Genomic DNA, 22,123 nt, shown 5'->3' with positions numbered 1-22,123 from the left:
TTTTTAAATCCAACCTCAGGCCTTACAAGTGCCAGGCTGTATGGGTTTCATTTTCAGGGCAATTCTTCAGAATGATATGCTCCAGCTGCACCCATGACAGAAATTGGGATGTAATTTCTGCATCCAAAAAGCATAATTTGCTTCATATTCCAAATATTAGTGACATTTTTGTCTTAAACACCCTCACGCTGCTATGGTATGAATGGTTTACATTATTATCCTCTCCACTACCCATGGTTTCTAGCAATGTTTCCATGTTCATGAATATTATGTGGCATTGTTAGAAATGTCACCATCATCATCATTGATACACAAAACAGCTCTATTTCTATTCACCTATATTCCTGTTCAGCAGCAACTGTACATATTCACAAACTGAATAGGCCTCGTTCACTGCAAGTCTTAGCAACTGTTGCTATGTGTAACATTGTTGAACTCCACCTCTCGCTCGCTCTTCAAACACGAATGACTAATCCATCACGGAGCACATTGAAAGCTCTTGGTGAGGCCTCTGGAGCCGCTTGACGCCCCCCGTGACCCTCTCCTGGATGTTTCCTCATTACTTTATAATGTATTCACCCTTATGCTTCCATGGCACTCGCCCTGGCCTTGTAATGGGAGGAAGCAGTGAGCTGTTCCAATGCATACGAGCCCGGCACAATTTGCACTTCATTTTATTAACAAAAAACAGCCAGCCCAGCTTCTGCCGGTGCCTTGCCAAAGCTCACCAGGCTCCAGTGTGCACTGCCGACAAATTTCCTGCAATGTGACGACAGGATAGAGTCTCTCAGCATCAGTGGGGTACCTCCGCTGGCCCCCGGGAGATGCTGTCATTATGCGTGTTTGCAATCATGGGAGCTGAATACCTTGGCTGGAAGTGAGGGAGAGGACTGACGGAGGCAGAGGGAGAGGGGGAAGAGATTGAGAGATAGAGAGAGAGAGAATGAATGTTTCGGCTCCTCGGTGGTGTTTTGAGCTTTCTGAAATGCATGTGCTATCATAGCAATGTTGTGTTTATCACAGCAGGAGGCAAACACAGAGTCACAGAGGAGGGGCGCGGAAACGCCACACACAGTAAAATGAGCAAAATACATACATCAGGACTCTCTGTATTCACTACACACAAACTGAGCTGAGGAGGAAAAAACTCATTTCAATATAAATGGAAGACAAGCAGGGAGTATGTGTCTTTATTTCAGCTTTTGAACATCTTTTTTTTTTTTTTTTTTTGCTCACCCCATGGAAATATCCAGCAGAAGCCCTGAGACGAGTTTTGCTGGGAAGTCAGGATGTCAATGTTAATTTTCTTCCCGTTGCTAAGGAGACTCTCTCACAGAGGCCCTGGTTCCCTCCCCCATGGTCACCGTGCTTTCAGTCAAAGAAGCCTTTCTGTTTCCAGTCTTCTCCGTTGTGCAATCAGACACTGAAGAACATCTCCACATCAGGCTGCTCTGTGGACTGGGAGACCCCAACATCTGAGGGCTGTGTTGATTTCCACTGGAGGGAAAATGTCTCCCTAGTGAGCTATTCACAGCAGCTACTTTAGCACACAGCAAATCTTCCGCTGTGATTGTCATGCTAGTGTTTTGATGGCAGGGTGTAGTAGCCGCTTGTCTTACGCAGGAGTAACACAAGCAAGCACTTTAATATATCAACACCATACCCCCCTTTGAGCCAGAGATTTAGCTGGTAGCCACATCAAGGGGAAATTACTAATGTGAGAACAAGTTGCAAGGAAGGCATTGTAAACACTAAACATTTTAGCCTGTCAGGGCCTAGTCAGAAGTGGAAATCACTGACACAAATAGCTGTTGTGTGGCTGCCGCAAAATGATCCCTCTCAGCTTCCATAGTCACCGGTCCGACTGACATGCTGTGCTAGTTATCATGTAACACATCAGGAGCTTAAGGGGGTTTAGATGATATGCCTGTATGGTTTGGATGCACTGCCGGGCTTAAACCTCGTTTCACCTTACTGAGCTTGTTCCTCTCCCTGCAATTGCTCAGAAACAATACAGCTCAGAAACAATACAGCTCTCGCTCTGTTATATTTTCAGCTGCTGTGGTAAAACATTCTCAAATTTGTGAGTCTAAATCAATCCGTCGCAAGAGGGGTTCCCAGTGTTGGGGTGGAAATAGTAAAGAAGCCCTTTACTGATGCTCACAGCCTTGATTCATACCTGATGCAAACCTCTTGTGTGATTACGTATTTGTTTTCTTGTCTTCCCAAAAAGCTGTGTTCCTGTGCTATATTTTTAAAATTCTGCAACAAGTTCAGGCTGTCATCTTGAATTTGATCGGTGTTTAAAATAAACAGCATAGACACAGTATTTGGTGTTGGATTTTATTCAGATTTGAAACAGCAAGCCACAGCCTGAAGTTTTCATCTGCACATGACAGATTTCATGACATTACAATTACACAAGAATGCTTTTTGCACTTAAAATATTATTGTATTTTACATATTTAACAATTTGGTCACAGTACAAATTACTGTAAATCTGTTAAATATTATTATTGGGTTATTGCGCTTTTATTTCATTGTCTAAACTAGAGGTAGGGGAGATTATGTTCAAAGTTAACTCTTCAGTCCAAGAAGTGACAAAAATATATGAAAATATGTCCATTATGGTTTTGCAGAGTCAATGATGACATCTTCATATGTCTTGTTGTCTGACAAACAGTCCGAAGTGCAAAAATATTCAATTTACAATTACAGAAATCAGATAAAAAACTGTGTGCAAACCAGCAAATGTAGGATTTTGGCATGAAAAAGAATAATTAAAATCAAAAATAGGCTGATTAATTTTCTGTCTATGGACTAACCTCTACTTTGAATGTTTAAGAATCCATCAAACTGTTTTATTATACATGCAGAACACATGCAGAATGTCAGTTACGCTTGCCTTAAACATGGAAATTACCCGAGGCATAAGACAAGATCTTACACTGATTTCTTCTAAGTGCATATATGCAGGCAACAGAGTTGCTGGCTGAAGGCTAAACAGAGAAAAGACAAAAATGACAGGGATTTCACCACTGAATCCTTTTAGCAAGCCACTGACACATGAATGAGGGCAAAAAGAGAGAAAGGAGAGAAGAGAGAGAGAGAGCGAGCGAGGGAGGGAGGGAGGGGAAAAAAGAGTAGACAACCAATTTGGGAGTAATGCAACTAAAAACTGACAAGTGTAATTTCATCCATCTGGGCCGATGTGTAAAAAGCGCTGCTCCGAACATTCCCCATGATTCCCCCTGATTGATCTTCCCCCGGTCTGAAACACCTATTATTAGCCAAGAGCCTAATAGCACCAGGATGGCTCAGCGCTCTCCCAGGGGCCAATTCTCCGGTCATCTGCCCCTCACTCACCACAGCTGTGGAAACCAACCAGGGAGAGGGAGGAGAGATAGGGGGGAGGTGAGGAGGAGATGGAGCTGCCAAGAGGGGATGGAGGCGTACCTATGGATGGGGAGTTTGGGGGGAAGGGTTGGGGGTGGTGAGGGGGCATTGGAGGAAATGGGGGAGAAAGAGGTGTGGGGTTAGGGAGAGGAGAGCGAGGTTGAGGGGAACGGAGAGTGGAAAGAGAGGTAGAGTGGGTATGAAGAGGGAGATGAAGAGGAGAGAAGGGGACGGGATGGAGGAGAGATGGAGACCAGTAGCTGGACATGCACAGGGTGGATGGAGAACCTGAGAGGAGGGTGGGCGTGATGAAAAAGCCAGGAAGAGATATTGGTGAAGGAAAAACAGGGAGAAAAAGAGAGAAAGGTTATTCAGATAGACATTTTGTCAAAAAAAAAAAAATGTATTCCACCCTTTGTTCAAATTAAAAAAATTACACATGATAATGACTCACTCAGTGCTCATTTCAATTATTCAGCAGTATAAAAAAGAGTGAAAAAGCTATCACCAGGATATTACTCTTGACTCATATTCATCTTTTAAGTTCCCCAGATGAAGAAGCTGCACTCACTCCTGATGCTGGCGGTGAACATGTCTGATACAATGAGACACAATGAGCTTGTTTAAACTAAATTAAAACTGCAGTAGTTTCAGGCGTATTAATGTCATTTTTAAAAAAGCATTTCGAGGGCTTGATTTGAAACACTCTGTATTCACCATATTGTGCCAAATTTCCCTCAAGCTTTTCATTTTATTTAATTTAAAAAAAAAACTCATTTGAGCATTTATATATAGTATATAAAGATGTAGTAAATGTTTATAACACAAAATATGGTACTTGTAAGCACTTTATTAATATGCAGAGATTGTCGGTAATTATAGGGCCTCCTGTGGTCACCCATAAGTGGAAGTTGCCATATAAAGAGATAATGAATGATGACAGTTAAACACGGTTAAAATTGTTGACAAATAACATACATTAATAAACACTTAAAGTGCTTTCATTTCTGTTTACAGTGCTTTATGCTTTTATTACATGTTAATATATAAATTAATGCTAAATAGGAAGACTTAAGGAAAGTTGTACTGACACAGGTTTCATACATATTATGCAAAGACACTGAGAGGCTAAAATTGCTCTGAAAAATATTTAAGGTTGAAGGAAGGTAGAGCAAATGTTTCGTGTTTCAGTATCAGTAACACTAATCATGAAAGACAATGTTCAAGGTCCCAAATCCAGAATGGCCATTATGATGCAAGGTTAGATGTCAGCAATAAGAAAGTTTGCAACATGAAGCCGAAAGAGAAATGTTGATTGCTGTCTGGCCCTTTTCGGTGATTCTGCGATGGATTAAGGTCAGAAGTCATCTGTTAATCGCCCCTTCAGTCTTTTTGATTGAGTGAGACCTCAGGTGAGGCGTAATGCATTTTCAAGGGCAATGATGACAATAATTGGCTACCTTCACTTCACCAAAATGGACAAAGTCCTAAAATCTCTCCACTCAAATTTGACAGTTCAGAGTAAATGAAAATAAAGGCTCCAAGGGCTTTCCAGCCAACGAATTAATAACCATGATATTATGAGGCTGGATATAGACATGATCTCCTGGCCAATTCATTAAGCTGATCTGTGATTTGTTAACTTAGAGAACCCTGCAGTGTTTCACTGCAGTTTATATGATCGTGTTAGAAAACTGATGTGCTAATTGTTGGACCTCAAGCAACGTTAATATAGTAACACCTCAATTTCTAAATGAAGCCGATTGTAATGATGCTTCAGGTCACAACTTCCGAAAGAAACAGATCTCAGTTCCTATATATTGTCTACAAGGCTTACTCTGGTTGATAATGCCCTCATTCTGCTATAGTGAAGCTTATAAATAATCTTGTGATGTCAGTCGAGGCCTTTTACCTGTAACTGTGGTCCTCGGCAGTGAGTGCCTTCTGAAATTAAACTCTTTTATTAAACCACATACAATAACTTTTCTGTATAAAAATAGTGACTTCAATCAGTTTTCTCATTGTGATGTTTTTATGGGTTTGTTTTAAAGATTGGCCTGCAGTGCTACACACAAGGTATAAATGCTTTAGAGTATAATGAAAGTAATGATGATGATGGTTATCCAGACACTAAAGCATAATACTAATACTACTACTAATACTACTACTACTAATAAAAATAATATTAATAGTGGGGATTACCTGAATTTCACCTCAGGGATTAATTAAGTTTTTCCTGTCTTGTCTTATTTTAGAGAAGAGATTTGGGTATATGGTTGATTTTGCAAAAAGTACATGTTAAATATTTTTCTAATATTGGTAATAAATATTTACATTTTTTTCTATAAATATGTATTAAACTTAAGCTTTTTTATAAAAGAGGCATTTCTTGAAAACTAAGGACATTTATCAGTTTCTTTTGAAGATAACCAGAAGATAGAGAACATGCTGTCTCTGTATAAACGGTGGTTTGCACAAATGCTACGCATCATTTACACAGTTAGTCCATCTTTCTGTGAGCAAGGCAATGACTTAACAGAGCACAAAACCAAACCAAAACCCAGCCTGATCTGAAACGCAGTTTCAGGGAGGAGTGTCTTAAGGTGCAGCAAACAAAGGTCCACAGCTATCACCTGACAAACTCCTGCAACCCACAGCTCATGAGAACCTGAGCAGCATCTGAGAATGAGACATGCTTGTCCACCACACTATATTTCACCAGGTGTGACACCCTTTCTCTTCCCTTTTCTTCCACTTCAGTTCACACTGTGCTCTTAAATTTCAGACTCCTTTATTTTGCAGTCAGTGTTGGCTATTGTGTGCAGCACTTCCTCCACTGGGGCATTCATTCCTATGAGAATCAGGACTTTCCTGTTGGAGCACACACAATTTTATTATTAGTTTGTGCGTTGTGTGCATTGGGGTATTTTCCTATGAGAGATATAAGTAGAAGATATTCCCACCATCTGTGTTTTGTGGATGAGATGTTAGTAACTCAGTAAGCAACTCCTTATGAGTTCACATCTACAGAGGCCAATAAAGCATGGCTCATTAAGGGCGCAATATTTGTGTTTAAACTGACGGGATATTGTAAACACACAGATATGAAGACCGGCTCAGAGTTTTATCCGTTGCTGTAATCGAGATTAATATTAGGTGGATTCAAAGGATACTCATTAGGAACCCAGCTATTTTTAATTAACTTCCAAACAACAATTCATATTCAAGATTGCTGCCAGTCTAACACCTTAAAGGCTGACACCGCTCTAGTCGGACTTTTAATATCACGACACAATTGGCTGTGTCCTCTCTTCAGTTCTCCATAATCTTAGTGCTTCGGGTGTCACTTTCCCCACCGTTTGGGCTCCATGCAGAGTGTGGCGCGCACTGGAGGCGCGCTCAGAGCCTGTGGAGGTTTTTAAAACACCTTGCTCGACATCAGTAACCCCCCTCCTGTACTGATGATGGCCTCGTCACAGGATCTGACTGTGCCACTACTAAATAATCCTGACTGTTAATTGTATTACCTTAACGAAAAACACCATGAAATGCGTATATATTTTTTAATGTATCGTTAATCGACAGATTTCTTTTTCAGATTTTCGTATTCTATAGATTTTACATTTATAATTAATGTTTTACAGGGTTTGTTTTAATGATTATCTGCTTTAAATGATCAAAATGAAGATTTAACCAAAATGGAGACGTGATGAATGTGATGGTTATGAGGACAATAGCAACATGAACATCAATAATAACAATAATAATAAATGCTTGACTATTAAAAGTAAAACAATTCTTGGCAGCAATTAATTCGTCTAACATTTTTTAAATTCTAATAAAAAAAACCATATCCTTCAATATTCAGCTGTTTTTTCTTCACTCTGGGAGGTTACTGTTGGTCTGTGCCTAATGGTTAAACATTTCAGGAGTTTGTTAAATACTCCTCGTTGTCAAATATTCTTTCTTAATTTCTCTCTCTCTCTCTCTCTCCTCCTGCACGACAGATGAAAAGGCACTCTAATTATTCCAGGAGGTTGGGAAATAAATGATTGTCTTTGAAGTAGGCCCAGGCTTTGGACTACATTAGAAGCCAAGCATGTGATTTGCAACTGTTGAAGTAAAACCCTCACTCTGCAGCAGAAAAAAAAACGGGAAATGAGGAGGGTGGATTCTCGGCAAAAGAAAATGGTATCTTTGTTTGCTCCCCTTTGTTTACCGGGGGATTCTTTCTCATTTTTCCCCTTTTTTTCATTTTTACTAATTCATTTCAATGGCTTTCAAACTGGAAAATGGAAATGTTGCTCCTGCCCTCTATTTCGGCGGCAGCGTCCTGGCAACAGAGCAATTTTCTATCATCAGGGATAAACGGCATCGAACAGTACATTCTGATAAAAAAAGAGCCCATGATTGCTGGCCTTCCTGTCTGTCATCTACCGACCAAATCCTCTCCTTCAAGAACGACCACTGTGCTGTCAGACCTAATAATGTCGCGTATTAAGTCGAGAGGGGAGAAGGGAAGGGGGGTGGGGGGTGGGCAATGCACTCCCCCGGCTCTCTTATTTGTGACCAACATAAAATTCAGATCAACTTTTTGGATATAGCTCCTGGTCTACAGGATCATGTTCGCCAGGTCGTGCAGACTGGTCACGTCCTGAGCGTAACCAACTGCACGGAGTCCACCGGTAAAACAGCCCATTTTTATCTCCCTAAACTGCCAATAAAATCTTCATGTCTTCCTCCTTAGTTACTTTTGCTTTATTGGGTTGATAATATTGGTAACATGGCCAGAAATGCAAAAGCACGTGTCCGTTTCCAAACCATTTTATTGAGCAGAAAATATATAATTTTACTCCTCACCAAGAACAAATATAAAAACCACATGGCCGGTTCAGGAAACTGAGCAATGCGATCACTGGCGTGGAAATAAACATGGACCGAGGGAAGGTGAAAAGAGAAACAAGCGGCCTTAATTAAGACACAGGCCCTGAGTGGGTCCAGTGCAGCTTCAGCCGTGCCAAATTAAATCCATTAGTCCATGAGAGGCAGTGAGGACTCAGTGACGGAGGCCTTTGCTTATTTGTGGTCATTTAGCTCCACTACCAATACGCTACACTGGGTCCATCTGAAGGCCCTGCACCTGGGGCCATGCATATGCCAGTTTTTTGGCAATTTACTGGAGAGATCATACAATCCTAATTTATGATGCAAAACTTATTGTAAACAGTCGTCTGCCTGGGAGCGCATGGTTTTCTTTATGACAAAACCACACTAATTTTTCTTGGTGTAGTTGCACGCTTTTACAAAACACATCAAAGCTTTGCATAAGTGGGTTTGCATTAGTACGCCGTGCGCAATTTATGTGCGTAAAGGCGGCGCGCCACCATTTGGTCATGGATGAATTCTACTAGAGCATTAAAGCCTGATCGGTGATCATTTTGGGCTGATGTAGCTGATGTGCGTGTGTGTGTGAGTGAGGGGGGGGGGCTGCTCCCTCTAAATCTATTTACATTGAACCGTGCTATGCTGACAGCTGTGTGTGGTATGCATCTGCGCTTCCCTTCGCCACTTCCCGCCCTTCACACGGCAGAGATGGAGAGCCGTCGACGCCTGGCTGTCTGTGAAGCGCCAGTGGCTTTGCACTGTGGACAAGGGAGACATGTTGTCTAACTGCCTCCCGGTCTCTGTCTGCAGTGACAGGCCCCAGCGTCCCCAGCCGCCCTGGTGCCTGAGCAGCCAAGGAGGTGGCTTTCCATGCGAGCCAGTCAATAACTGTTAGAGGGACGTACCGCAAACGACCAGCCTCTCGCTACAATTATGACCCATGTCTTGCTGGAAGTGAGTGATAACGCTTAGAGATGATTAACACATGTGGCCAGATAAACAAGAAAAGATGCGCAGTGGTAAAACAGCCAGTGACACACATGAGGAGACAAGAGGAGAGAAGGAACTATTATTTGTGATATTTTATACGGTGTCCTACTGAGAATTTGTGCGTATCATCTATCGCGCTGTGTGTGGCCTTATCCATGCGCAGTTTAGTTTAAGGCGCCTATCTAATTTTAAGGATCCATGAACAGTAACCGTGTTAACCATAAAATAACACCAAATTACACCAAAAACCGTAGCGTAAAATAGTCTCAGTTTTTAGGCATCCAATCCCAAACAATGGAAGTCAGGGAAATCCCAGGCCTGATACATCCACAGCGGTTGGATATTGGAGTGATTTTAGAGAGTCATTCATCAGCGTTTATAAGACAGCTGGAAATAAAGACCACTTCTGTTAAACCACCACGGCCATTGATTGTGCTGAAGGTCAATCATCTACTTAGGGACAAAGTGATTTCTAGAATTTGCAGCTGAACGCCGTTCATTTTGTGATTGACATTTCGACAAACTGAAATATAAAATAATTTCTCTCCTCCAAAGGCTATGAACCCGTGAAGTCCAAGATTAATGTGACAGAGCACAACAGGAGCCATGATACATCAGGTAAAACGCACGTCAAAGGCGCAATGTTTCATTTTCTAAAACGTTAAACAAACGCAAATTGATATATATATATTTATGTTTCACAAAATGCACACATTCAGTTCACAGGTAGCATCCCACGGTTTTCTTTACGTGCCCTGTAATTAGACACGGTTGTCAGCGTGCATACAATAGGCTACACCTTAAACATTTCAAAAGCACCAAGGTCGAGTATGTCATGTTGCTCTCCAGTCAAACAAATCCGTCCTTTCACCACTTCACTTAATCTCAATGTGCTTAAAAGAGCCTCCCCAACGCGCCTGCGGGACACCAAGACTTTGACATTACCCGCACTGATAGCCAGCAATTTCATAATCCTGCGGTGGCACACACATGATGCTGCAAAACCTGAAGAACGAAGATGTCTCATCTGACCCAACCCGGAGAGTTTGGAGCCGCAGGGAAGCAACTAACATCAGCGCAAAGCATGTATGCCTTTGTAGTAGCACTCAAAGGCGATTAGAAAAGTTCTAGGATCTGGTTTCTCCTCTGCGTGTCCAAGTGGAACACGGGCAGGGGAATTGGCTACTATGTTAGATCACTGAGGGGTGACCAAGGTGCGCCGACTCCTGCGAGGTTTGTAGGGCCACTGTGTGCCAAAAGTAAAGACTCATCAGGGGCAAAAAAGAAAAAAATATCATTTATGAATATCAATGGACACAAAGGGATTCAAAAGAAGCTCTTACCTGCAGCCCACCTGAAGACACAGAAGTACTCTGATTTTCAATATTGAAAGAATCTAAGAGGAAGAAGAGAACAGATCCGTCTGGATGTCTTGCGGCTCACATCCCTTCCTCTGTGCTCCTCTCTTGGTCCGCTGCTGTAAAATGATTATCCGGCTGGGTTGTGCACTTTTAAATCCCACAAAGTAAATAACAACCGTAGCTGACGATAATAGCAAGGTACCAAGTTCTTGTTACAGAAAAGGAGAAAATTGAAACTAAACGCTGCATTTAGACAACCATTTTTGATAAGAGGATAATTGAGGCGACACTGGCGTATAATTAGGGGATAATTTATGCTATATCCACTTTTATTCCACCCTCCCAAAATAAATCCAGTCCATAATCATTACAGGCGAATTGTTCTTAATTTTATAGCTGCAATTTGAGTAAAGTGCGGCCGCTAATCAAATAGGTTTTCGTAGTAACTTGATTGCAACCATAATTATTTTTCGTCGCCTTTTTTTGTGAAAACGTTGAATACTACGTTGCAGCATAAAAATGTGCTGAAAGTGATGCAAACTAGGATTTCAATACCTATTGCATTAGTAAAAGCGGAAATAGCATTTTATTAGGCCTATTTACAAATCGAACATGCAGCCCTCAGAGGCAAACTGTATAATTTACATATATTGAGGACCCTACCAAGCCTCATATTACAACAGGGATAAAAGACACTGTCAGTTTATCTCGGTATCCACCCTTCTATCTGCAAAATAACCTATTGTACCTCAGGCATATTGTTATTTGATGTGTCACACGTACTGTATTTTGAATTGTCAGAGGATCCTTAATCATATGGTCAGTAGCCCCAGGAAAAACGAACAGTTATAATATATGTTACTTTCAGAGCAGAGGGGGGCTTGAAGAGGGTCTGCTCATTAGGCGACATCAAAGCAAATACTACACAGCAACAATGTGTTATTTATTTCTTTGTAAAATACATGCAAAAGTTCTCATTTGTTAATTTTAAAAAAAGCCCGTTGTGTTGTAGGGCAAATTTCACTTATTTCCAAAGCCGCTCCACCTGTTTCAGGAGTTTCCTTGACATAAACCAGATGACTCCTGTTGTATAAATATGTCACTAAATGCAGAAAAATCTTTAAAGGTGTACTGAAAACGGTTGGGATTATTCCACGATCATTTGTAAACGTTTATGTATTTGATGAAAGATTATTTAATCATTGTAAACGATGACTGATGACTTATGAAGATGAATATTTTGAAGTGTAGGGATAAGTTTTGAGTGATATTTGTCTTAAATTGGATGGAATCGTTGATAGGATATCAATCCTCCTAAATGTGAGACATATCTTAGACATATATATGTGTAAGTAACTCATGAGGAAAGTAGGAGTTAAAAAGAAGCACATATAGACTGCTGGCTCATCAAGCTAAATTAAAGTGCGCACTGTATGTTATGCGTCGTGCGTAATTTGGAGGTTTGGGCAAAAAAACAAAATCGACACAGCAATTTCAAAAGAGCCGGTTATACGTGTGAAACTTGTCTGTAGGAATTAGGCGTCTTTCCCACCATATATTATTTCTCCCATAGTTGTGGTGGGAGCTGGTAAGGTGGGTTAACTCCAGCTCAAGTCTCCGTGAAGCGCAGAGCAGTGATGACGTTGGGTTGGATGACCAATCGGGAGGCGCTGCCCTTTGGAGACAAACCATTTTACTTGTAGTGTCTGCATCAAGTCTGGAAGCAAGGGCTCAATTTTAACAGAATCCACCTTAAAATCTCTCCCTTAACTTATGCCTACCTTCCGCCACTTTGAGTGAGAATATCATAGGACAAGGGGGGAAGTAAAGACGGTGTGGAAAATTCGGGTGTTAATAGGACAATATCTGCTCGCGGTGGAGAGGGGAGAGAGACAACAGCACAGCGAGAGAGAGAGAGAAAAACCGATTTGATCCTGAGAGAGAGGGGGGTGAGTGCTCTCAAGGCAGAAAATTCGATGATGACCATGACTACGATGGCTGACGGTCTGGAGGCTCAGGACTCGTCCAAGTCTGCGTTCATGGAGTTTGGGCAGCAGTCGCACTCACAGCAGAGCTCCCCGTCGATGGCCAGCGGCCACTACCCGCTGCACTGTCTCCACTCCGGCTCACACGCTCACCACCAGCACGACAACACCCCGTACCCCGGGACCAACACCTACAACAGGTCGTTACCCTACCCCTACGTGAGCCATCCGCACCACAGCCCGTACCTGCCATCCTATCACAACAACACGGGAGGACAGACAAGGTTAGACGGCACAGGTAAGAGACCCCCTTTTCACCAGCCAAGTGGAAAATGCGTAGCGTCATGTCCATCCCCGGCGCCTGACAGTACAAGTAGCGCATGGCTTCTTTTAGAACGGGTGGCACACAGTGGGGATCAAACCTTTCTCCCTGCCAGTGTTGATGTCATGCCCGCAGGGCCACTCCAAATTCGGGAGAATGATCTTTCAAGCGTAGGTGGGTGATTACATCGTAGAAAACCGTGCGTAAATGACACCGGATAATTCGAGATCCAGCCTATTTCCTTCTCAGCCTGTTTTGCCTTGCCGTTTAGCACTCCCCTCAGCTCCCACAAAACCTGCTTTAATGCCCGGGGTGTGATGATCGCGACCGCGCAATCCTCACTACTACTCGTGGAAATTAGGCAGCCCGCGCGCCTTGAATGTTGTAATTAGCATTTAATTGACATGTCATTACCAGCAATATCCTAAATATGACAGCGTATGAGGATTGCGGCTGCCACGGCGCGTAAGGGCAATAAGAGATGACAACGTTTATCATCTTGACTCTTTACTTTTAGTCAGTTTCATTTTACTGCCTGTGAATGTATATATGTACCTTTACAGATATTTTAGCGGTTTCAAACACAGGGATCTCCGTGCACAAATGCGAACACGCTCAAGTCGTGGATTTGAATAATAACATTGCTTGTTTTTGTTGCAGAGCAGCAGAAAACGACAGTGATTGAAAATGGGGAAATTCGTTTTAATGGGAAAGGAAAGAAGATTCGCAAACCTCGGACAATTTATTCCAGTTTGCAGCTCCAAGCACTCAACCACCGTTTCCAGCAAACACAGTACCTCGCATTACCGGAGCGCGCCGAGCTGGCTGCCTCTCTAGGACTGACACAGACCCAGGTATGAGAAGAACACACACTGCTTTACATTTTTACATTGAATCGTGATAAATTTCACATTGTTAATTACGGTGATTATAACAAAATTCCATTTGGCGCTATTGTTTTTAAATTTGTTTTTTCTCCTATGCTTCTGTTTTCTGATCTGTCTCCCGTTAATAATAGCATAAATAAAGCTAACCTTCTCACGACTCCATGCAGGGTTTTATGCACGTACCCCTTTTCTAATTGCACACATCCGTCTCGTGCTCTCCCGCAGGTTAAGATTTGGTTCCAGAATAAAAGGTCAAAGTTCAAGAAGCTACTGAAGCAAGGCAGCAACCCACACGAAAGCGACCCTATGCCGGGCTCCATGTCCCTCTCACCGCGCTCCCCGACCATCCCTCCAATATGGGACGTCTCGGCCTCTTCCAAAGGAGTAAATATGCCGGCCAACAGCTACATGCCCGGGTACTCTCACTGGTATTCCTCCCCACATCAAGATTCAATGCAGAGATAGACTGATGAGGCGAGAAGGTCGGTGAGCTGTCTGGAGGCCTCCGGATCCTCCGCCATGCAGTTTCCAACGTAGCCTACAATTTGTGTCAGCGCAGAGACTTGGATGCTGGGGAGGACAAAAAAAAAAACCCTCTGCTGCTCCTCGGCTGAAGGATAAAACATAAATCAGCCAAACCTCGGCGTGATGACACAAACAAGGGAACTAACCATTTTTAGCGTACATGGCTGTTCAGTGGGCTCGCATATCTGTTATGCTTTCATTCATGTCAACATCTGAACGTCAACATACCAAATATTATCAGTGACATTTTAGCCACTTTGGGCACAGACTGCGTACACTCTCCATGCGCTGTGGCGCCAAGAACCTTTGGCCATGGTGGACTCCTGACTGCTTTTTTTTTTTTTTTTTTGGTTGTTTCTCCAACATGCAAAACCAAGCAATTTGTCTGTCTGTAAATATGATCTGCGAATTTAGTTGTACATACACTTTTTATGTTTTGTCAGATTGAGTAAACCGTGACTCAAAACAGACGCTTTCTGGTGCATGATTTCCAAATCTAAAATTAATTCTAAGCTATAGGCCTTTCAATGCTTCATATTGGGCCAACATCACATAGATAACGGGCCTAATTCCCATCTCCCCGGTGAGTACAAGCTTATAACAGAGAATATGAACATAAGTTAATGACGGTGCTCAGTGAAAAGCCCATTTCATCAGCGTAAACATTTTAAATAAACGCAAAGCGCTCCGTGGCTGATGAAGAACGCTACAGTAGACTATATAGACTTATCAAATGCACTCAACACCAGAGGAAATGAACTTACCCTGCACCGCTGCTGTCTACATTCACCTCGAAAGACATTTGCTCCTGGTCCAGCTTATCTTGTCATTTCACCCTCAATTATTAGAAGTATTGACAAAATGTTTTCTCCCTTCTCTCCGTCCTAATGCAGGCCGTTAAATGCCAAGCTCCACGGGATCGATGTTGAACAAAGCAGCCAGCTGCAGTGGCGTTCAATATGAAGGAGATATTTGGGACAATTTGTGGGTTTTTATCCAAGTGAGGCTTTTTTCCATTCTCATAAATGCAGGCATAATTAGGGTAATTTTTGATGTAGCCCGCTGATTACAGCGTTTTTACCGTCAAAGATAATTACCTGTAATTTTCAACCACTTTTAATACTAAAAGGCATCTTTATTTGGATTTGAGGTAGCACAGATGGAACAAAAGGGAAAATTATTCGGTTATTCATATACAAATTGCTGAGAAGAGTGAGCGCTCGGGATATTATCTGAAATTACAACGCTGAAAAGCTTCATGCAGCTGTCAAGTCGCGGATGTCCCACTGGCGCACATTCAGCCTACCTGGGCCCCCAGACTGGGGCCTATCTGCTCCTGGGCCATGTGCACCCTGATCTGCAGGCTGCAGGGAGCCCGACGAAGCAGTCGAGTAAACATCAACAGAGATCATAAATACACAGTTGAGCATATTCAGCTCCAAGAAGTGACACGTTCCATGTGTTTTGGAAATGGAAAAGGGCTTTGATGAGCCAAATTAAATCTGAGACTGAAGACAGATTGAAGTCTGACACTGAAGAAAGATAGATAGATGGATAGATAGATAGATAGATAGATAGATAGATAGATAGATAGATAGATAGATAGATAGATAGATAGATAGATAGATAGATAGATAGATAGATAGATAGATAGATAGATAGATAGATAGATAGATGTAAGGTGCAGCAATGACAGAGAGATATGAGGGTGGGGGTGCAGGGAGGAGGCATGTGTCAGTTCTTGCTTTGTGAGCTCTATTAGCAGTAGCTGATACATCAGACCTCGTAAGCGAATACAACACCTGACAAGATTTCACACATGAACACATTAACTGCCTTTAAAAATATTTTCTCCAACAAAGACAAAACAAATACGATGCTTGGAAGAACCGAAAATGAATCGACAGCCCTGACTAAACGAATAACTCAGAGATTACTGAGGAGTAAGTGTTGTCAAAGTCTTCTCTAAGAACAAGAACAGCCATAAGACAGAAAATATAAGACTCATCCTTACCTTTCTCCGCTTCTCTAACATAGACTAACCAAAAGCGCTGCAAGGTTTTACTGCTGGTGGTTGAATAAGCAAATCCAGGTGGGAAAGTGTTTGCACACCCCGGTAAGCTCTTATATATTGCCTGCAAAATTAGCTGTTATTACTGTCACTGTTTAGTGATGGCGAGCTTGAAAAAAAAAAAAAAAGCTCTCTGCAATCAAGAACCAAGCGCATCTTTGCAAATTATAGGTAATTGTCAATGTCCAGATTATGATAATGGAGGCCCTAATCCTGGAGAATAATTATTGTGGAGTGTTACAGTTGAAGCTGTCCAGTAAAGCTAACTGTCATTATTTAGACTCGATTTGCAAAACGGGGGGAAACTAGCTGAGTGGAAAATGTTCGGTTGGAAATAAACGGGGGCTCTCGATATAATGGCACCACTAGTGTGTGCGTGCGTGTGCGTGTGTGTGTGAGAGAGAGAGAGATGGATGGATATTGGGAGACATACAGTAGTGATGTGTGTATGTGTAACATAGAAATATACAGGCCTATGTGTGCAGCTGTGCACAAGGTTGCGCGCGCCAGAGTGATCTTGAATGCGCGCACGTGCATTGCGAAAACCTACATTTCTCGAGTGACCTGCCTGCATTGTAATTATGGCACTAGAGTTTAGCCTACAGCAGAAATTAGGCTGAAAACAACAGGCAGTGTGGCATTTTAGATTAAGAACAACATTTTATATTTTGCTGTGTGTGTGTGTGTGTGTGTGTTCAGTAGGATGCAATCAGGAAGAAGAGGAGGATTCCATGTCAGGTGGAAAAGGTAACATGAATGGGTCAGTGTGTGGGTCAGATGCAGTGCTGCTCAGTGTGTTTAGTGTGTGTGAGAGACAGGGTGGGGGTGGGGATTTTGTGCAACATGTTCGTTTGTAAAAAACACGCCGCCATAATCTTTGTGCATTTGTCCGGGCAAAATTCAATCAGTTCAATTTTCAATTTCCCATGTGTTTCTCACAGTGGCAAGGTTTGTCTAGTGGTTTTGCAGCGGCAGCGCTGGTATTTTTGCCTGCTAATAACATGATGAAACTGTGAAGCATTTTTCTTTTTTCTTTCTTTCGTTTTTTTTTTTCTTTTTCGTTTTTACCCGGAAGGTGGGCTGCGGCCGGGAGTGGCAGAGCTCTGGAGCCGGTCTACCCCCACAGGAATGCGGATTGTCTCAGATCTCCGTGCCGCCCCCCTCGCCTCCTCTCTGCCATTCAAAGCAGCTAATTGTAGGGGACACAAAGCGAGAGCGACTGCAGACTGTCTGCTCCGAGAAGCAGGCATTTGCTTTACAGACGAGCTGGAACCATCTAAAAGGCTCAATCAGGTTCTCCATCAGTATACAAGATGACTGATAAAAAGGTGATCATGTTGATGGTGAGGCAATTGTAATAAAGATGCTAATAACAATAATCATTTCTAATACGGGGGAAATAATGTGATAAATATTTTTAAATGAGTAAAACAATTTGGATTTGTTTAAAAAATATGAATTACCATAATATAACTCAGATTGCAGAAAGACAACTATTATCTATTGACCCATTATTAGTCTCCATACAAAATATGGCTTTTAAAATGATAATCTGCTGAAGTGACGATAGTTATAGGACAAATCAATCGAGCTCAAGAAAGACCATTATTCAATGCAGGTGAAGTGTAATTATTATGGTAAGTTGAGGCTTTTTGTGGTACATTGGCCAGTAGGTCTCAGGTAAAATTTCCTTAATGTCTGAAATCACAGTTTTGCACTATTTTTAAAAAATATGTTCTCCTTTATAACCGAGGCTAAACATTAGGATCTTTTCCAGTACCACCTCAAGACAGTTATAGCTGTGATAATATCTGCAAACATGAATTACAATTTATAAACATATAAAATGTAAAAAAAAAAAAAAAAAAAAAAATCATAGAATAAATATTGACTGTGGGAGTTAAGTGATGAAATGAAAACGACTAATAAGATTAGATTTACAGCATTTACCAGATAATAAATCTTACTGCTGAGTAGCCTTGATTTATAGCCTGGTGTGGAAACGCCACCTGAGGCTCACAAACATTATTTATGTCTGTGTGCCTTTGTCGTCAGGTTCAATGTAAGTAAGTGAGGGTTAAAATAACAGGAGACTGCAGTGAGGCCAGACGTTTCAAAGTTCCACTGTCCATTTAAACGTTTAATAGTCTTCCAAAATGCAATAAATTACATGCACACATTTACACATTTTACACGTTTCTTCTATGACTGTCAAATACATTGCATATTCCTCTGAAATTTGAACACGAGTCCCATAGAAGGAGAGGAAAAAAAAAAGATTTGATATAAACAACAGGGTTTTTTTTTTCAATATAACGTCCCCGCTCCAAGAGCCAACGAGTGTTGTATCGAGTTAGGGGTCTGCAGGTGGGAAGCCATGGAGCTGCCGGCTGAGGTGTACCATGACCCCGAGTTTTCCAAAAAGTTAGAAGCCGTCGTGTTGATGTTTTGTGGCTGTAGGCTGTGTGGCCTGGAGGGGCCCTGTGTGTCCCAAACAGCCGGGGACTGTGGAGAGTTGCACGCCATGGGGTCGCTGGAGCTGGGGCTGTGCTCCGGTGGAAGCTCACCGTTTTTCATGATCTTCTTCATTTTTGATCTTCTATTCTGGAACCAGATTTTCACCTGGAAAAGGCGGAAAAACTGGACAATTAATTTCTTACAAATAATCCCAGAAACAAAATATTTAAAAAGGCACCGTGCGTAAAGACGCACAAAAGCGAAGCTCGCCAAAGTGGTCATGATTTTAATGAAAAAATGTTTTAAAACTGCGCGGTTATTATAATTTTTTAAGTTTAAAATCCCACCTGTGTCTGCGTGAGCCCCAGCGAGGCAGCTAGCTCGGCTCTCTCCGGCAGCGCCAGGTACTGTGTTTTCTGAAAGCGCCTCTGCAGGGCGGCCAGCTGGAAGCTGGAGTAGATTGTCCGGGGTTTTCTCACTTTCTTCGGCTTCCCGTTCACCATTCTCACCTCAGGTTCGCTTATCTCCTTTTCTGTCGATACAATCAAAACAAAAATAAGTATGTATGCCCGTTACAAAAGGCATCGTATTTTCAATGGTTTTGTGAATTGGCGTCTATATAGTCCAATATCATAAATAAACTCCACAATGGCAAAAAAGGAAAACAGGTGTAATATAATAATTCACCTTAAAGGACATGATTATAAATATATATAAATTCTGATTTATTCCTTATTCATTTAGCTTCAGATTACACATTCCTTGATTTTTTTCTGCAGAACAGAAAAATAAAAAATGGCAGAAATCAGATTTTGAGTTTTTACATCATTGCAACTCGATTACCAAATAATAATCTTTTGTAATCATGAAAAAGAGATCTGCGGGGTCCATACCTTGCGGACTCGGCTGGGCTTGCACTCTGCTGTAAGTCCCAGCATACTGGTGGTAGGCGGGGGTCGTGTACGAGCTGTAATCAGTGTAGGATTTTGTCGAGTAATTTCCAGCGGATCCGTTTACGCTCGGGTACTGGTACTGGTAAGCATTGAGAGGTTTCCCGTACGATGTGGAAGTGGGCGAACAGTAGCCGTGAGTGACTCCACCGGCGGGACTGTAGTAGCCAGAATCCGTGGCGGTGGACTCGGGTAAAGTGGGAGATTCCTGAGACGGATGGTGCATGGTAGAGAGTTGAAATGAGCTCTGAAAGTCTGCGGGTTTCACACTCGAGATCCTCCGGTCGAATACTCCAGTCATACTTCAGGGAAAACCCGTGCGTTTTGTTTTATTTAATTAGAAAAAAACAAGCACTCCAGACTCCAAAGTGGTGTGAAAACTACACTGACATTGTTGCAAGGCTCTCAGGCCGTCAGGCTCTGGTGAAGACTGCAGCCAGCCCCGCAGCAAAGACTTGGTTAAATCCTAAATCGCGCTCTTACGCACTGCAGGGAGGATCTGGTTCCATTGGCCAAGGCGCACACAGACACAGCTACACCCAATTCACTCAGCCAGCTTTCTTATAGGGGGGAAACCACCCGGGCTATGTAGCTGCATTGTTGTGTTTTTACACTATCAATCAATGGGAGCAATTAAAGTGTTGGCCGTGTCGAAGAATGAATTAGAGGGACAAAACCTTATTACAAAAAAGGCCTTTTTGCTGTAAGACTATTACGATTATCTTCATTATTTTTAGTTTATTTTGATTAAAACTGACCCAACGCAGCTTTTCTGCGTTATTTATGCATAATATCCCCAAAATGTCAGCCTGAAATACAATGTTACAATAACGTTAAAGAAAAATACTATAGGTCAGTAGGCTATATTTTAGGATGATCATTGAGCTTATTGTTTATTACTTAGGTCTACTACTTGAACAGCTACTTAGATTAAACCTGATGAAATATTAAAGCCTACGAATTTATAGGCTTATATACCAGAGTGTGTTAAACGCCACATATATCTAAAGTATTATCAGCTTAACCCAATCGATTTAATGTGCTATACAAATGATATATTTCAAAAGCAAAAGTTACCATCCCACGTAACCACTTCTTCAAATCCACGCCTGTCGGTCTTTGCCTAGAATGTATTATAATGCCAATATAGAGCAGCTTCCTCCAGGGATCATTAAAGATGTATGTAATCTTAAAACGTGCTGCCGAGCGTGCAAAAATCAATGTTCATCCACTCGGTTCGACGCATTCAGCGGTGAACAGCGCCGACCAGTGGGCAAAGTGGTGAGCTGCACACCAAAGCTCACGCCAGTAGCAAACTCACAACGGAATATTTGGAGAAATGTAAGAATCGGGGATGATGAATAAGATCTCACTGTAAATAATACACAGCTCCATAAAAATTATGGGCAACATGCAGTGATTCAAAAGCATGGCAGGGTAGGGTACGTTACAACAACATGCAACACTATCAACATGCAACAGGTGTGGAGACTGAAACACTTGTGCCTGAACAGGCTACGGTATATTTTGCTTTACATTCATGTCATATATCACATATAGACAGTATCATAGCACATTATCATACACTTGGACATCCACTACCCAGTATCATAGGCAGATGAACATGAAGCCTTGTGTGAACAACTCACTGCGCCAGAAAATGCTTCTTATTCTTGGCCTCCCCTGCTTGGCTCATTACAACCAATTCACATGAGGGTTGATTCTCTAGGCTTACGTTTTTTTCTACAATGCAAACTTTACGTGTGGAGGACATAACTATCTGTAGAATCCAAAAAGAAGTTTATAAACAAAGTTACGTGTCTTGTTATTATTTCTGTACACATTTTTATATGGCAAAAACTAAACCAGTAAACAGGCGCAGGTGTTCGCTTACCTGTTTGGTAACCCGGAAATACTCCCCACGCAGAGACAACGAATTTCTTCCGCTGGTGTCATATTTATGTCCTTTGTTTCCACAAACTACTTTGGGGGTTATGTTTTCTTATACTGGGTCAGTATCGGTAGTCAGTCGATATAACACCAGAGTCTTTATCATTAAGAAAACTATCTTTGCTGCGATTTTTAGATTTGAATTCAGGTCAACCCAGAGAGCGCGCAGCGTGCGTCTGACGTCACCCAAGAGTTAAAACGACCAAGATTATCACCCCCCCCCTTCGTGCTCAAACCGGTGTCCCTCATGTTAGAGCCGAGGTTGCCTAAAGGGAAGTCACCAAAGACGGAAGTACATGGGAGGGAACTCTCTTTCCGTGTATGGGTCGTTTCTGTGCTAGCTTT

General features: G+C 42.0%; 2 protein-coding genes and 1 long non-coding RNA gene across 3 annotated transcripts; 1 reads left to right on the top strand and 2 right to left on the bottom strand.

Annotated features, from left to right (window-relative positions):
- Window positions 1-2,341: 2,341 nt before the first annotated feature.
- Window positions 2,342-22,066, bottom strand: LOC113126105 (uncharacterized). The gene is made up of 3 exons (XR_003295271.2): window positions 21,723-22,066; window positions 3,851-3,991; window positions 2,342-3,684 (listed from the first exon to the last, which is right to left on the bottom strand). It is a non-coding gene; the product is annotated as an uncharacterized LOC113126105 (long non-coding RNA).
- Window positions 12,305-14,589, top strand: dlx6a (distal-less homeobox 6a). The gene is made up of 3 exons (XM_026299932.1): window positions 12,305-12,914; window positions 13,599-13,792; window positions 14,051-14,589. Exons 1-3 carry the CDS (start codon window positions 12,608-12,610, stop codon window positions 14,288-14,290), a joined length of 741 nt encoding a protein of 246 aa, XP_026155717.1. The 5' UTR covers window positions 12,305-12,607; the 3' UTR covers window positions 14,291-14,589.
- dlx5a (distal-less homeobox 5a) lies at window positions 18,552-21,704 on the bottom strand. The gene is made up of 3 exons (XM_026299931.2): window positions 19,772-21,704; window positions 19,226-19,410; window positions 18,552-19,043 (listed from the first exon to the last, which is right to left on the bottom strand). The coding sequence occupies exons 1-3, from the start codon at window positions 20,127-20,129 to the stop codon at window positions 18,729-18,731; spliced, it is 858 nt and encodes a 285-aa protein (XP_026155716.1). The 5' UTR covers window positions 20,130-21,704; the 3' UTR covers window positions 18,552-18,728.
- Window positions 22,067-22,123: the final 57 nt, after the last annotated feature.

The sequence above is a fragment of the Mastacembelus armatus genome, chromosome 11, assembly GCF_900324485.2.
Source record: "Mastacembelus armatus chromosome 11, fMasArm1.2, whole genome shotgun sequence".
NCBI classification, from domain to species: domain Eukaryota; kingdom Metazoa; phylum Chordata; class Actinopteri; order Synbranchiformes; family Mastacembelidae; genus Mastacembelus; species Mastacembelus armatus.
The sequence above is the reverse complement of the archived record's forward strand: the minus strand, read 5'-3'. Positions and strand labels throughout refer to the sequence as shown.